The 14566-nt window shown below is 35.4% G+C and overlaps 1 protein-coding gene across 3 annotated transcripts in view; it reads left to right on the top strand.

Moving 5' to 3' along the window:
- The window catches only part of AP4E1 (adaptor related protein complex 4 subunit epsilon 1), a 33436-nt gene that overhangs the window by 11513 nt on the left and 7357 nt on the right, over positions 1 to 14566 (top strand). For 2 of the 3 annotated variants that reach the window (XM_073303871.1, XM_073303873.1), the window contains 14 exons: positions 74 to 147; positions 556 to 677; positions 1546 to 1705; positions 2281 to 2447; positions 3155 to 3228; positions 5989 to 6111; positions 6206 to 6315; positions 6732 to 6871; positions 7686 to 7798; positions 7947 to 8065; positions 9080 to 9382; positions 10142 to 10256; positions 11798 to 11933; positions 14087 to 14345. In XM_073303871.1, coding sequence (XP_073159972.1) covers positions 74 to 147; positions 556 to 677; positions 1546 to 1705; positions 2281 to 2447; positions 3155 to 3228; positions 5989 to 6111; positions 6206 to 6315; positions 6732 to 6871; positions 7686 to 7798; positions 7947 to 8065; positions 9080 to 9382; positions 10142 to 10256; positions 11798 to 11933; positions 14087 to 14345 — 2015 coding nt within the window. The remainder of the gene's footprint in view (positions 1 to 73; positions 148 to 555; positions 678 to 1545; positions 1706 to 2280; positions 2448 to 3154; positions 3229 to 5988; positions 6112 to 6205; positions 6316 to 6731; positions 6872 to 7685; positions 7799 to 7946; positions 8066 to 9079; positions 9383 to 10141; positions 10257 to 11797; positions 11934 to 14086; positions 14346 to 14566) is intronic. The other variant, XM_073303874.1, reaches the window with a different exon arrangement.

A 14566-nucleotide genomic window follows, 5' to 3' on the forward strand; every position in this document is an offset into this window, starting at 1 on the left:
CCTGTTAACATTTGGAAACAGTTTATAACTGGAAAAGCTGATGGAGGTTTTTTGTTTTTTTTTTCTTTTGTAGGTTACTTGGCTGTTTCTTTATTCCTCCATGAAAATCATGAACTGTTGCTTCTGCTTGTGAACACAGTTGTGAAGGTACAGCTTTATGGGAGGTTTGGAGAAAAACATTACACTAACTTTTTAGGCCAGTGCTTTTCCAAGTATAATGCCAATTAATTCTAAACTGTGTATTCATTAATAAAATCTACTTGTTTATCAGTTAACACTGAAATAAGAAAAATGACTATTCACCCGAGTTTCTTATGGGATTCTAATGTATCCTTTTGCTGTGGTTATAGTTTCAAGTTCTGTAGCAGTATTAAACAAATATAATGAAAATGTCATAGAAAAATTGAACAATCCCTTAATTAGCAGAGCATTAGAGAGCAGTGCTTCACAGTATAGCATAAAAAGTGGAAGCTTTCCCACATTTGGCCTTAGAAATGAAAAGTTTCCCATAGTTTAAATTAGAAATGACCATTTTGTTGTCTTAATGACTGACAGGACTTGCAGAGCACTAACCTGGTTGAGGTGTGTATGGCACTTACTGTTGTCAGCCAGATCTTTCCACGGGAAATGATTCCAGCTGTACTTCCCCTCATAGAAGACAAACTTCAGCATTCTAAGTACGTATTCACTAAGAAGGATTTCAAGCATTGTTATGAACTTGGGATGTCCTAAAATTTAGATATTTTATTTCAGTACATAAATATTTCTCTTAAATACTGTTTTTGCTCTGAATCCTTCCTTAGTCATTATTCACAACTTTGTGTTCCTTTCCAAATTTTCCTTTTTTGTCTCTCCCTGCCCTACCCGCTTTAGTTTGTGCATTCTTGATTGCATAATGAATGTCTTTTGTTTTGCTTAAGCATTGTTGATGGATAAATGTCATGTAACTTTATACATGTGGAGATACTGTTATACAGTGTATGTGGGTTAAGAAGTGTTTGTAGTATAAATGGAGTAACAAATTGTACCCTTGGAATTCAATACATCACAGAAAGATCTATGCCTGATTTTTGGAGAAGTTGAGCATGCGTAAACCCCACTGAAGACTGGTGAGGTGCAGGTGCTCAGCCCTTTGATTGTCAGGCCTTGTAGTTAATAACATTACATACAGAGCTAGCACAGTGTACATGCTAAACTAAAAGGTAGCAGAAGCATGATCTAACTCCAGGAACTACTAAACGCTACGCTTTCTGTGCCACTGACTCATCATGTGACCTTTGCCAGATTACTTATCCTCTCTCTTGTCTCGGTATCCTCATTTGTAAAACTTGAATGATAATATTTAACTATTTCAGAGGCATCCTGATGTGATGATTAGTTTATATTTTAACTAACTAGCTATAAAAGTGGGAAATGTTACAAAGTCAGTAGTTTTCTTAAAAATAAAGTCTCTATTTCATAATATAGAGAAACAATTTAGGTTAAGTAAAGCTTCTATTTAGGGTCAAGTTGCTTGATCTTTTAAAGAAAAATGTTTCTCTTTAGGGAAATTATCCGAAGAAAAGCAGTTCAGGCGTTGTATAAATTCTATCTCATTGCTCCCAACCAAGTCCAGCACATCCATGACAAGTTCCGGAAAGCCCTGTGTGACAGGGATGTTGGAGTCATGGCTGCTTCTTTACACATTTACCTTCAAATGATTAAGGTAGGCTGAGAATTAGAAGTCTAATTGAACATATAGGCTGTTTTTTAAAATGTACAAACAACTGTAAAATTGTTCTGTAGGAAAATCACTCTGGAAAGATAGTCTGTCAACTTGTCTTCAGATTACCACGATTCACCTTCATAACTGTACTATATTCATTAGCATTCCAACCCTTGACAAAAGCCCCAGCTGACCATTTTGGAGTCTGACCCTGGTGATCAGCACCTTTGGCATAATGGCTCTGTTTTTAAGTCCAAAGTTTAGGTTTTTTTTCAGTGTGTTATAGATTATGCTGAGGATTGCCTGTGAATTCAGTGTACCATTGCAAGGGAAATGCTTTCAGTCATATTCACTGTCTTGTTAAAAATACAGAGAAAACGCTTAAAGCTTAAAGCAAAAAAGAGTTGATGTTGGGGTTTGAGAGGAAGAAGTGATGGATTAGGAAATGGAATAGGATAGGAAATTATTAATTGAATAATAGCTAATAAGACTATATTCCTGTCATGGCTTTATGGTGTATTTCTGAGGCACTGTACTTAAAATATTTGAATTGTATTTCTCTTTTCCTTGTCTAGAAAAATGCATCTGGATACAAGGACTTGACAGAGAGCTTTGTAACCATTCTAAAGCAGGTAGTGGGAGGAAAGCTTCCTATAGACTTCAATTACCACAGCGTGCCAGCACCATGGCTACAAATTCAGCTCTTAAGAATACTGGGGCTGTTAGGAAGAGATGATCCAAGGTAACCAGTTTCTTCTATGTAATAAATTCTTTGCAAATAGAAAGAATACACAGTGAGTCATTATTTTGTGGTAATGCATAACTTTTACTGTGCTTTCGCAACACAAAGGAAAATAAAGGATTAATACATCCTATTTGCTCTTCATTAACAAATACTGTAAAAAGTGATTTATTGAAAGTTGTTATACTTGACTTGTTTCTCAGCTCCTATGTGGGTCAGGCAGCTGATTATGGGATATGTGGTGAGAGACGCTTGTGGACTTGAGATCAGAATTTCCATTAATTTGGTTGATAATATGATCACAGTGAAAATCCAAGACAAGACCGTGTAAAAAGAATGCTGTCCTTTGTAAGGGTTTAGTTGTTTGTGTTCTTTATTCCTCTTAACCAAAAAGTCTGTCTTATTTACTGATCAGCAAGGAATGTATTTTTAGTCTATTTTGATGCAATAGATGGCTTATTTGAAAGTAGCAAACATCTTGTGAGATGCCATTTAGAGCCAGATTGTAGAGCCCTTACTCGCGCTAATGAGAATTAATTAATATGAATAGTCTCATTGAAATCATGTGGAGCAGCTTGTAGGATTAGGATGTTGTTTTTTTACTAAACAGGTATATACAAGTGGGGGGGTTTTGTTTGTTTTTTTCGATTAATTTACTGGGCTTCAAATAAAGTGAGAACTTTTTTACAATTTTTATTTTGTAACAGGACAAGTGAATTAATGTATGATGTTCTGGATGAGTCTTTAAGAAGAGCAGAAATAAATCATAATATTACATATGGTGGGTGAGAATATATTGTATAAGTACAAATATTTGCAAAGAATGAAAATGTAAGTGTTTAGTTATTGTGCTGTTGACATGAGTAACTATGTATTCTTTTGTTTAGTAATCTGGTGAGGTCATGAATTTGGGTATTGTGACTGGTGAATTATAAAGCAAGGAAACATAATGTTAGTAATGTTAACACATGAACAGAAATTACATATTCCTGTATAATGTAGTTTTGAAATGTTTTTGAAGTGAAGAATATTTATTTAATGGGAAACAGCTAAATATTTGTAGATCCAAATTTATAGTTAGTAGCTAACTTTAAAAAAAAAAAAAGTGATACTGCCTTGTGTGTCAGAAGGAAGGACTGGACTTCAGGTTTCTTTAAAAAAAAAAAATAATAATAATCCTCCACATGATTAGTAGTTAAGAAACTTAACAAAAAGTAAGTGTGTGTGTGCGCACGCGCGTACGCTATCCTTCCTTTCACAAACACATTTGTGAGCTCTTGAGTTGCACTCTAGAACCTCCTGTTAAAATTAGTTCCAGAGCTCATTGACACTGATGCCTATGAAAGTGTGTTTTGACATAAGGCACTACCGTTAATCTTATAATTATTGCAAACGGCCATATTAATTTACTCTCTAAAAATATTTGACAATAGAGCAGAATCAACAAGAAATAATACTTTCCAACTCATAGGGGCATTTTGCAAACTATGGAGAGTTTTAAGGATGTGTGGGTAGGTTGGCTTTTTGCTATCTTTCAAGAACAAATATCTAAGGTTCTAGAACACGAAATTAACAACTGTTCTTTTACCCTTAAAAAATGTAGTAGTTCATGGTTTTAAAACGAAGCCATAAATGTTGCCAGCGATCGATGGACAATTAAGATGTGGTGTTGTAAGTGGCTGAATAACAGTGGAACATATGCCCCAAAGCTCTAGGAGTCTATTTTCTTGACTAAGCATTAATGAAAGTGAGGTGCACGTGAAATGCTGAATACCCCCCCTCTTTATTTTATTTTTTTGGCAAATGATACGCTGATGAAACATCTGTCAAATCTTACAACCATCCATTCACTGTGTTTCGCTTTGCTTGTATATCAGAGGTGTGCTTTTATGCACAAACAGCAACATCGACATTGAGGGGTTTGTTAGTGTATGATGGATTTAAACATGCAACTCTCAAGAGAGTTAATGTGCATAAATTCTCTGCACAGTGAGAGGAAATTGGATTCCCAAGACTGAGTGTTAAATACTTTAGGGATCAGAGTAGACAACCATATGTGAAAAGCCTTATTTTGGCACTTATCAAGTGAAATGTACACAGAGAACAGAATTTACATGTGCGTTCCTTTGCTCACCATATGTTAATTGTTGATAAAGTGCTAAAAAATCTATGATCCAAGCCAATGTGAAAATGTTAAAATCTCTGATTTCTTTGTTGCAATATAGCCAATTCTCTAATATTAAAAGCCGTACCTTGAAGACATTCCTAGCTTGTTGCATGTAGCTGCACAGTTAGTGCACATACCTTTCTCATATTTAGTTTAATTGCTAACAATTGATGGATTCTGGTCTTTTCATCTGGTTGCTAACCTAATATGAGATGTGGAAAAAACATGTGAATTGCTGTTATGGTCCTAAATACCAATTGGCAATCTAACTTGGATATTGAATTTTGCTATTGACTCACCTTTATTGGTGCCCTAAAAGATTGATTTGTATCTCCTTTCCTTCACTTCACTAGTTTTCCCATTTAGCTTTTCCCAGCAGAAATATTTTTTTTCCCTCAAGAGGAATTATGCCTCTGAGCTCTTGTCCCTTTTGTCTATGTCATAAGGTTTGTTGATCTTGGTTGTTTGTAATGACTTTGTAATTGCTGCTGTGATAGTCCCCAAGTCCATATGAATGTGCCTTTCCTGAAAGTCAGTCAGAATACAGGATGGTGGAAACTTCTGTTCAACAAAATCAATTCAAACTTTTCCATACACTAAACGTAAATGGCAAACTAGTTTTAGATAAATTTCTCTCCCTAAAGACTTAATAATCCATTGTTGGACCCCAAAGTCCTGTCTGTTGTTGACAGAGAAGTATATTTTTGTGGTGTTGTGTTTTTTTAAGTTAAACTACTGAGCTTCTGCCCACCCTTTCTGCAGTTCATCTAACCATCCTACTACATAAACTGTATTAGGCTCCCTACCAGATGCCCTCTGTTCGCTTTCATGTTACTAACAATAGCTGCTTGTTAAATTTTTCTACATTAAGACGCAAACATCATCTTCCTCTGATGTCATCTTCCTGGTATGTGGATGATAAAACAGAGAAAATACTTCCAGTCACTTGTGCAAAGTAATTGAAATCCCACTCTGCAATGGTGGCTATGTACCCAACCTAGCCATTGTCCAGCTACATTATTTGGCCTCTTCTAAACAGGACAATCTTGATATCTCCTCTAGTTGGGTGAATCACATTCATGGGAGATGCAATAGGGCTATTGCTTGCCTGAAAGAAGGAAATTTATTCACATCTAAACAGTAACACTTGTTTTAAAATATTTCATGGGATAATATTTTAGATCCCAGAAATCTACATGCAGCACACATATCAGATTGCTTTAAAATATTAAGCCCAACCCCTTTCCAGAGAAAGTCGTCATTTGACATGAAGATTTTTTACTTGTATGTGCTAGCTTTTTGATGAAAATGCATTGTTATAGAAATGTATATTCTTAAATTACTGCCGTTTACCATTTGTTGTTTTCCCACCAGCTATCTTATTTGAATGTGTACAAACAATTTATACCATTTGCCCCAAATCTGATCTGCTTGAGAAGGCTGCCAAATGCATTGGGAAATTTGTTCTATCACCTAAAATTAATTTGAAGTATTTAGGTAAGGATACCTGATCATCTCAGCAAGAAGATTTTAATCTGATCATGTGTATGTGATCTCTTGTCATATCTCTGTGCAATAATTTATTTTCTAGGATTAAAGGCTCTGACCTATGTTATCCAGCAGGATCCAAATCTGGCACTTCAGCACCAAATGACAATAATTGAGTGTCTGGACCATCCTGATCCTATCATCAAAAGGGAGGTAAGTTGATTTTTGAACACGCACAAAGAGGGCTTAATGTTTAAGGTCCATGCTATATTAATGTCATTTTAGAGTAAATGCCCTTAATATTACAATAGTGGTGTCATCAAACAAAGGCATGTTTATATTGTTCGGCTCTCGTAACTATGTGAAAAGAATTCTATAGAAAATTTGGTCCTCTTTATACTCTTTGTTTTCTCCTTTCCTTTTCTACAAATCTTATATTTCATTCTAAAAACAGTCTAAAAACATTTCTTAAGAAGATAAATGCCAGTATGATTGGAGAATAAAACAATATATTGTGTTTAAGATTTTTGTCCAATTTGGCACTATGTACTAAGTTCCTGTCTGTGTGTCACTCCTGTGTTGTGTGATTAGAGTTACTTAAATGTTGTTTCTTTTGTTTTCCCCTTCAGACATTGGAGCTTCTCTACAGAATTACCAATGGGCAGAATGTAACCGTCATAGTTCAAAAGATGCTGGACTACTTAAGACAAAGCAAGGAAGAATATACCATCATCAACTTAACTGGCAAAATAGCAGAATTAGCTGAGAAATATCCTTTTCTTTTATTGAAGATTTAGAGCCAAAGCTTCTGTTACAGTTTCATGTGACATCACTAATCACACCCTCCAAAGATCATTTTGTGGTCTTCCAGGAAAAAGAGGGAAGCCAGGATACTATAATTCTTTATTTCAAATTTAAAAAAATAAACAGAAGAAATAATGATCTCAGTATTTTTTTAAATTTCATCACAAAGTAAAGGGCACTGAAGCATTTGGGCTTTGCTTTGGAGTTCACCTTTTAAGTCAATATTAATAACCTTCTCTTAAAAGAAAACTTTAGAAAACATGCACTGTAATCTAAAGGAGAGAAGGAGTTTATTGCCTTATTGAATTAGACTTCAGCACTTCCTAATTGTGAGTGTGGTTTTCCTAGTAGAGTGCAGCTCTTCCAGTGAAATAGGTAGTTGTGGAGCACGATATGGCTTTGTTTAAAATAAATAAATAAATCCCCAGTAGTCCGAAAAGCATCCTCATTAAATGAGAACATTGCAGGACAGCAATGGTGCATGCTTTGGGATTGCAAAACACTTAGAAGAAAAAAGATTCACAGTTCCATATGGTAACACTTTTGGAACCACAGGCTCTGGGAAAACTGCCCTATTCGTCCTTTTTCTCCTTCCTTAGCTTGGAAAACATTTAAATAGCAAACACTTGTCTGTCCAGATATTCCATATGTGTATGTGCCCTCAAAACTTTTTACGTCTTTCTTTCTTTCCTTTTTTTTTTTTCTTCCAGATTGTAAGTAAAAATAGATAAAATATACACTAGTGTATTATGTTTATCTTTCCTTAATGTTCTGGATACATATGCCCCTGACAATGAGTGGTTCATCCAGACTATGAATGCAGTATTTTCGGTAGGAGGAGATGTAATGCACTCTGACATCCCAAACAACTTCTTGAGGCTGCTGGCTGAAGGTGGGTAACTTACTGAATTCTGTAAAGAGAAGCCATGCTTTGTTAGCTAATGTCTTGGTTTTATTTTTCTAAATCTGTCTTGAATTCCATGACACATGTAGCATAAGTTTTTAAGCAAAGATTTAATAAGGTGTAATTTTCTTTTTAGGATTTGATGATGAAAAGGAAGATGAGCAGCTACGGCTTTATGCTGTCCAGTCTTATCTTTCTTTGCTGGAGGAGGAAGATACTTTTTATCCACAGAAATTTCTTCAAGTTATGAGTTGGGTAAGGTTGATGCAGTATGAAAATATGATAGCTGTGAAAACTGCCTGTCATAAGTGATGGCTTTTTAAACTTTATATTCTCTTTAAAAAACAAAAACTTATTACACTGAAACTTATTCTATAAGCACCTGTTTCAGTGGCTGTGAGATTCTGTCTTTTCCATAGTAAGGCTGTATGTGTTTGTGAAAAGCATTCGTAACCTTATGATGACCTGCCCAGCTGCTGAACTTGTATTCTGTGCACCTGTGAAAACAAGCAGATTCCACTTGAACTGGAAACTGAGCCGATGGTTAACTGTGCTTGTATAGGTATTGGACTAGGCAGCTGCTTGATTTAATGAATCAAAAATTGGCATCCCACTGATGTATTTCACTTGCATTTTCACAAACACAGTAAAATGTAATCTCAGACATTTTCCATTTAAAATTGAAATATAGCTTGGAAAACCCTATCTGCACTAGAAAATCTGCACTTTGCTGACTCTGATTGTCACAACTGGGTCCCCTCGAACCAGTGCTGAAAACAGTTTAATTGCTAGGGTAGACATGACAGGCATCGTTATAGAAAACACTGTTGATTTGCAAACAGAAACCTTAAGTTGAGATTGATTTTTTTAAATAAATTAATTTGATCTGCTCTGCACTAGTAATTGAATTGTTTTCAGGGTTAGAGAGGATTGGTTGCTGACCACTGTTCTGAGTGGTGGTCAGTTTTGTAGAGTAGGTAGAACTACAGTGAGATGATCTTAAACTGAGGACCGGCCAGCAATACTCGAAAACCAGCAGACACTATGGCTCTTTCCACAGTATATTCCTTGTTTTTATTTTAGGTGGATATATAATTAGAAGGAATTTTTTAAAAGTCCAGAATTTAAAGGATTTCCTTATCTTATAATGGTTTGTTCAATGTGAGGTAGATTTTATGTTAGAGTATTACCATTACATATTAATTTCCAAGATAAAAGCACTGATTCCTGTGTAACTGAATGTCTGTTATATCTGTGTCTTGCTCATAGGTTTTGGGGGAGTATTCCTACCTTGTAAATGATGGTGATCCAGAAGTCATTATAACAAAACTGCACAGGTTGCTGAAGCAGACCTTTGTTACTTCTGAAACTAAAGCCTGGATTATGACTGCAATCACTAAAATATCATCCCGTATGCCTTGTTCTAAAACAGTTGATAAACTAATCCAGGAATTCAGCACTTCTCTAGACACGTGCATGAGGCAATATGCCTTTGAATTAAAACATTTGTGTGAAAACAAGGAGCTGATGAAAAACGTGCTTCCGCTTGATGCCAGTTGTGATGAGATAATGGTAAGATAACTGTAATGTATGTATTCTGTGCTTAAAGATTCATTTATTTCTATAAAATACGTATTTAAAATTATTATATTTAGATATGTTTAAGAGGAAAGATGCAAATCTATCAAATCACTTAGAATGGTTGCAATACGCACACTTAACGGGATTCTTGATAAGTCTTGATGTGCTGGTGATATTAAGAGGCAATGAAGTTGTCATTTGCTTTGCTATATTCATATTTGTTGTTTTATAAAATGATTTTTTTAGGAAGGCAAATTCAGCCTTTTGTGTATCCAGTGTTTGTCTTTGTGGTTCTACTTTTTGTTAGAACAGCCTACTAGTAGTTGAATTGAAGTATAGTATTTGGGAAAGGAAATGTTTACCTCCCTTACTAATTTTACTGTAAAATTAGTATATTTACATGGTGTTCAGTTAGATTGTGTTGGGATGCAAGTTCTTTTGTTCAAGATTTCTTGTCCAAACATACCAGTGAGATTGGAAAATTGTAGAGAAGCTAATTATATTTAAGAACTACCATCCAAACTGATGTTCTGTTTTAACATGTTATCTCAATACCTTCTATATACAAAATACTCCCTTGGACGATAGTGTAAGTATGGAATACATTATCTTCTTAGTGATGCGGGTGTGAGAGCTGTGAGATGTCAGCACTCTGCATTTTTATAAAATGGAAAGTTCCTTTGTTAAGAAATACTAGTTTCATTTAGTGGAAAGATTCTGATTATTACTGTCTTTCTGAATTCAATGTAGGTAGATGCTTCCTTATCTTTCCTAGATGGGTTTGTGGCTGAAGGACTTAGCTGTGGTGCAGCACCATATAAACCTCATCACCAGAGACAGGAGGAGAAGCTTTCTCAGGGAAAAGGTGACTGTTGGTTTGTATTTATTAAATGTATGATAAATTAGCCAAACAATTAAAACAAATTAAAATGTTAGTATAACGTTGGTGTAAGAACACCATCCATTTACATCTTCTTCCCCAAAATGTTACGTCTCCATTTAAAAATGTCATCCACAACTCTAGGAGCGAATCATATTGCCCAGCTTCCTGAATTACATAGGCTATAGATTGCAGTGCTTACAAACAAGGCCTGGTCCAAAGTCCATTGAAGTTGATTAAAATTCTCCAATTTACTTCACTGAACTTTGGATCAAACCCATAGTGTGCACCAGGACCCTATCTTTCATATTCAGCTTTTGATTATGCAGAGGATCTCAGGCTGCTCTGTGATGTTCTTCAGACCATCTGCTACTTTGTGCCACTTTCTTAGCTCACCCCTTGGCCGCTAGGATTCATCCAAAAAACTCTTCTTTATTGAAGATTAGACTAAGCTCCCTTTGGGACTTGGCTAATGCCATACCTGATTAGCATGTGTAACTTCATCTACAAATATCTTGTTGCTCTGGAGTCAAGAACATAAAGATAAAGGCGTGGAATTCCCAGTTTTATAGTACTTAGCATTCACATCTTGGCCACACTATTGTCCATCAGAATTTTTTTTTTGATTGGTTTCTGGGCTTTGTTTTTTAGAAGAAATATCACTTTTGCTTTACTTATATAAACAGTTTAGATAACAGGGGATATCCCTTTATAAAAGCCTTAAGTAGAAAGATTCTATAGATCTAAGATCTAAGAGCAGAATTATTTGATCTACCCTATTTTTAATATATATTTAGAATGCATTTTGTGTAAAAAGGCACAAAACATTGTTTTAAGTGAAGTCCCAAGGAAGATTACAAGTGTATAATGTTGTGGTTTGCTGTGGAAAATTAGAGAGTACAATAGTCTTGTGTATAGTATGGATAGTTCTAGCATTTGATTTTCTTAAGCAAGGTAGGTACTCCTGGCTTTCTTTTAAGTTATATGCCATATAACATGCGATAAGCATGAAACAGTGAAGAGCTTCTCATATGTTTGTGTTCTAAAAAATTGTGTGTGAGTGAGAGAGAGAGCGTGGACAAACTTAATGCGAATTCAAAACACATTAGAGGATGTGCAGTCTGAAGAGCACATGCAAAAGTTGGTTTATTTGGTCCTGTGCAATGTCTCTTGAAAATAATAATAAAAAAACAGTATTGACAATAATTTTTAGGGGAGAAAATATAACTTCTGATGTTTTTCAATTTAAAAAAAAGTTGTATGTGAATTTACGTACGAACCAAGGAGGTGTATGTGTACATGTTTCTTTGAGAGAGGAAAAAGCCTATCTGTCTAAAATAAAATAAAAAATCAGCAACAGGAAACAGCTGATTTTAATAAGGATAAAATCCTGAATGTAAAGGCTGAAAATTGACAAATCTTAGCTAGAATAACTTGTCTTTTTCTAAAGCAGCTAGATTTTTTTTTTTTTTTTTTTTTAAGTTTTATGATCCGTCTTGATAAATGCCATTCTGTCTGTATTGCAGCTCTGAATTTTGAACCTTATGGATTGTCATTTACTTCAAGCATGTCTTCATCCGGCTTCACTGGCCGACAATCTCCTGCTGGTCTTTCTCTTGGTTCAGACATGTCTGGTAATAGTGCCGAGATAGGACAGAAAGAGTGAGTTTTCGATCTTTGAACTCAAATATAGAATTTCATGTGCAGTTAAACCTGTGTTCTTGTTAGGGGTTGACTTCTTGCTACTTGTTTAATCACATGGGACTTAATTTAGAACAGTAGATCTTGAAAACAGCTATTATGTAAAAAGAAATCACTATGCTAATCCAGTATACAAAAAAGAAGTAATCAAGGATACCTTTTTTTGTCAGATTAACTAGAAGAAATTTATGCAGTGAAAATGCAAGCTTTTCAGAATCTTACTCTTCAGACAGTACAAAACTCTGTAAGAAAGGAAATTTCCTTAAGTTTCAGAGATCCGTGAATAATTATAGTTCCACACAAATTAGTTAGTTATTAAATGGGACTTAACATCTTCAAAATATCCTGGAACAGCTGGATGTTCCTCACAAGTACTGTTGAAGAATTTCAGAAATGTGAACTTAGTCAGAAATTCTCTTTTTATTACCACAAGGGAAAACATAAAACCCTACTCATTCATTGCACTTACAGCCACAGAATATTTACAAGTCTGGCAAGTCTTGTGCTTTATCTGAGAGTCTGTCCAGAGTGTTCAAGCATATTCTTGTGCTGGTATTAGGCTCTGCTGGTGTTGAGGTTAGTTTCAATTGAATAGAAAATTAACTCATCTCAGATTTGGAAAGTAAAGTCCAAACATATAATGATGTGCAGCATTTACAAAGTGCTTTACATCTTCAAGTATTTTACAGGTTTTCACTACTTACTAAATGCAATACTTCTATGAAATAATGTATTCCAGTCTCACTATGCTTCTCATTCCTGGCTTCTCATTGAACACCTTGTCAAATTCTGGATCTCATTCCTAATCTTCAAAGTCTTACATGAGATTGGCCCAATTTATCCAAGGAAGTGCCTCACTCTAGATCAGTGGTTCCCAAACTTTAACAAGTTGTGAACCCCTTTCACTAAAATGTCAAGTCTCACAAACCCCCTCCTAAAAATGAATATTTCCAGGGATTTTTCTCTTATACCTGAGTATAAATTATAAAAGCAGTGATCTTGGAAATATAACATTTGTTTTTATGACCATGCTTATTACACACTATTTATTATTCATTATTATTTATCATTACAGTACTATTATTACATTATGAAAATGGCATCACTCTTCCAACATCTCACTTTCGTAGCTTGTATCACTTTGAATAAGCCTGTTATAAGACAAAGCTCCTATGTTTCATCAGGGAGTATCAGATGTGAAACAGCATGAAGATATTTAAGAAGCCAACTCAAAGAAGCATTCAGGTCTTGAGCAGTCCAGGCAAACAACGCACGTTACAACAAAGCTTAAACATGTTCTTCATAATAATTTTAAAAACAATACTAGCTGCCTATTTAATTTTAAAAACAGTAAAAAATATCCACCTCCCTTTACATTTTTTATAAGGAGTCTTGAAGTTTAAATCTCCTCAGTGTGATAGATATGCTTGCTTTGATCTGCTTAGCTCTTGGAAGTCCAGGGGCTCTGGGCTGCTAGCCCCATGCTGCCCGGGGTCCTAGGGACAGCTCTGTCCGCCATTAGGGAATTTTTTCCCGAGAACCCCCTGTAACATTTCACGAACCCCAGTTTGGGAACCACTGCTCTAGATGATTATGATCTGTCAAAACAATTCAGTTCTGCTGGAACAACAGAAATATCAATATCAAGAATGAGACTTGTGTCTGCATGAGTCAGTTTTCTCCACATCTGGCCCATGTCTGTTAAATCCCGCTTTCTGGATCTTCCTCACCTTTAGTGACCCCACCTAAATTACATATCGTCAAATCTACAACAAAAATATTTATAACAAGTGAAGGAAAGAGAGTTTTTTGTACTTGCTGATGTATATAAAAACCTAAATAGCTGAGAGCAAACTGGGCATAGTATATCCACTTCTTGCTGATTTCACAGCAGGGACTGTGTGTGCATTTGTGGGGTGCTTAGCTAGTAGCAGAGAAAGTTGCTAGCGTGGAATGTCCATACAGACAGAAGAAGGCTAGTTTCTCTTCTCCTGTCTATTGGGATGTTAGAGTGCAGAGTGTGTGCAAATTTACAGAAATCTCTGTAAGAATGGCTTTGCTTTTCGGAATAGCACTTTCACAAGCTGACCCTGCTTTGTTACATATCTTTTTAGGACCAATTGTCTGAAACTTGATGGTGTGAGGAAACTATGGGGGAAAGAAGGCTACCTCCCGAAAAAAGAGAACAAAACAGGAAAAGAAGATAAAACACAACCTGTTCCTCAGGATAGCATATTAATGGGACATGTAGTTGATCCTCCTCTGACACAGTCTGAGCAACAGGTAGTCAGCCTTTCAGAGGAAGACAAGGAGAAGCAGCAGCTCGCATCAACGTTGTTTGTGGGGCTAGGGTCAAACAACACTATCAGTCTGGTAAGTGATTTTTATAAATTACAAGTTACAGAAAAGTTTACAAAATAGCTGTATTTAATTAGTTATTATTTATATTCAACTGCCCTCAAATCAGTGTTTCAGTAGCATTTAGAATGTGACATTAATTAAAAAAAGGATATTGTCATTACCTAAAGAACCTGTTTATCGGGGCTCCTAAAAAGAAAGGAGCAAAAAATACTTTAAATGACAGATTTTTAAAT

Source organism: Lepidochelys kempii, chromosome 10, assembly GCF_965140285.1.
Source record: "Lepidochelys kempii isolate rLepKem1 chromosome 10, rLepKem1.hap1, whole genome shotgun sequence".
NCBI classification, from domain to species: Eukaryota; Metazoa; Chordata; order Testudines; family Cheloniidae; genus Lepidochelys; species Lepidochelys kempii.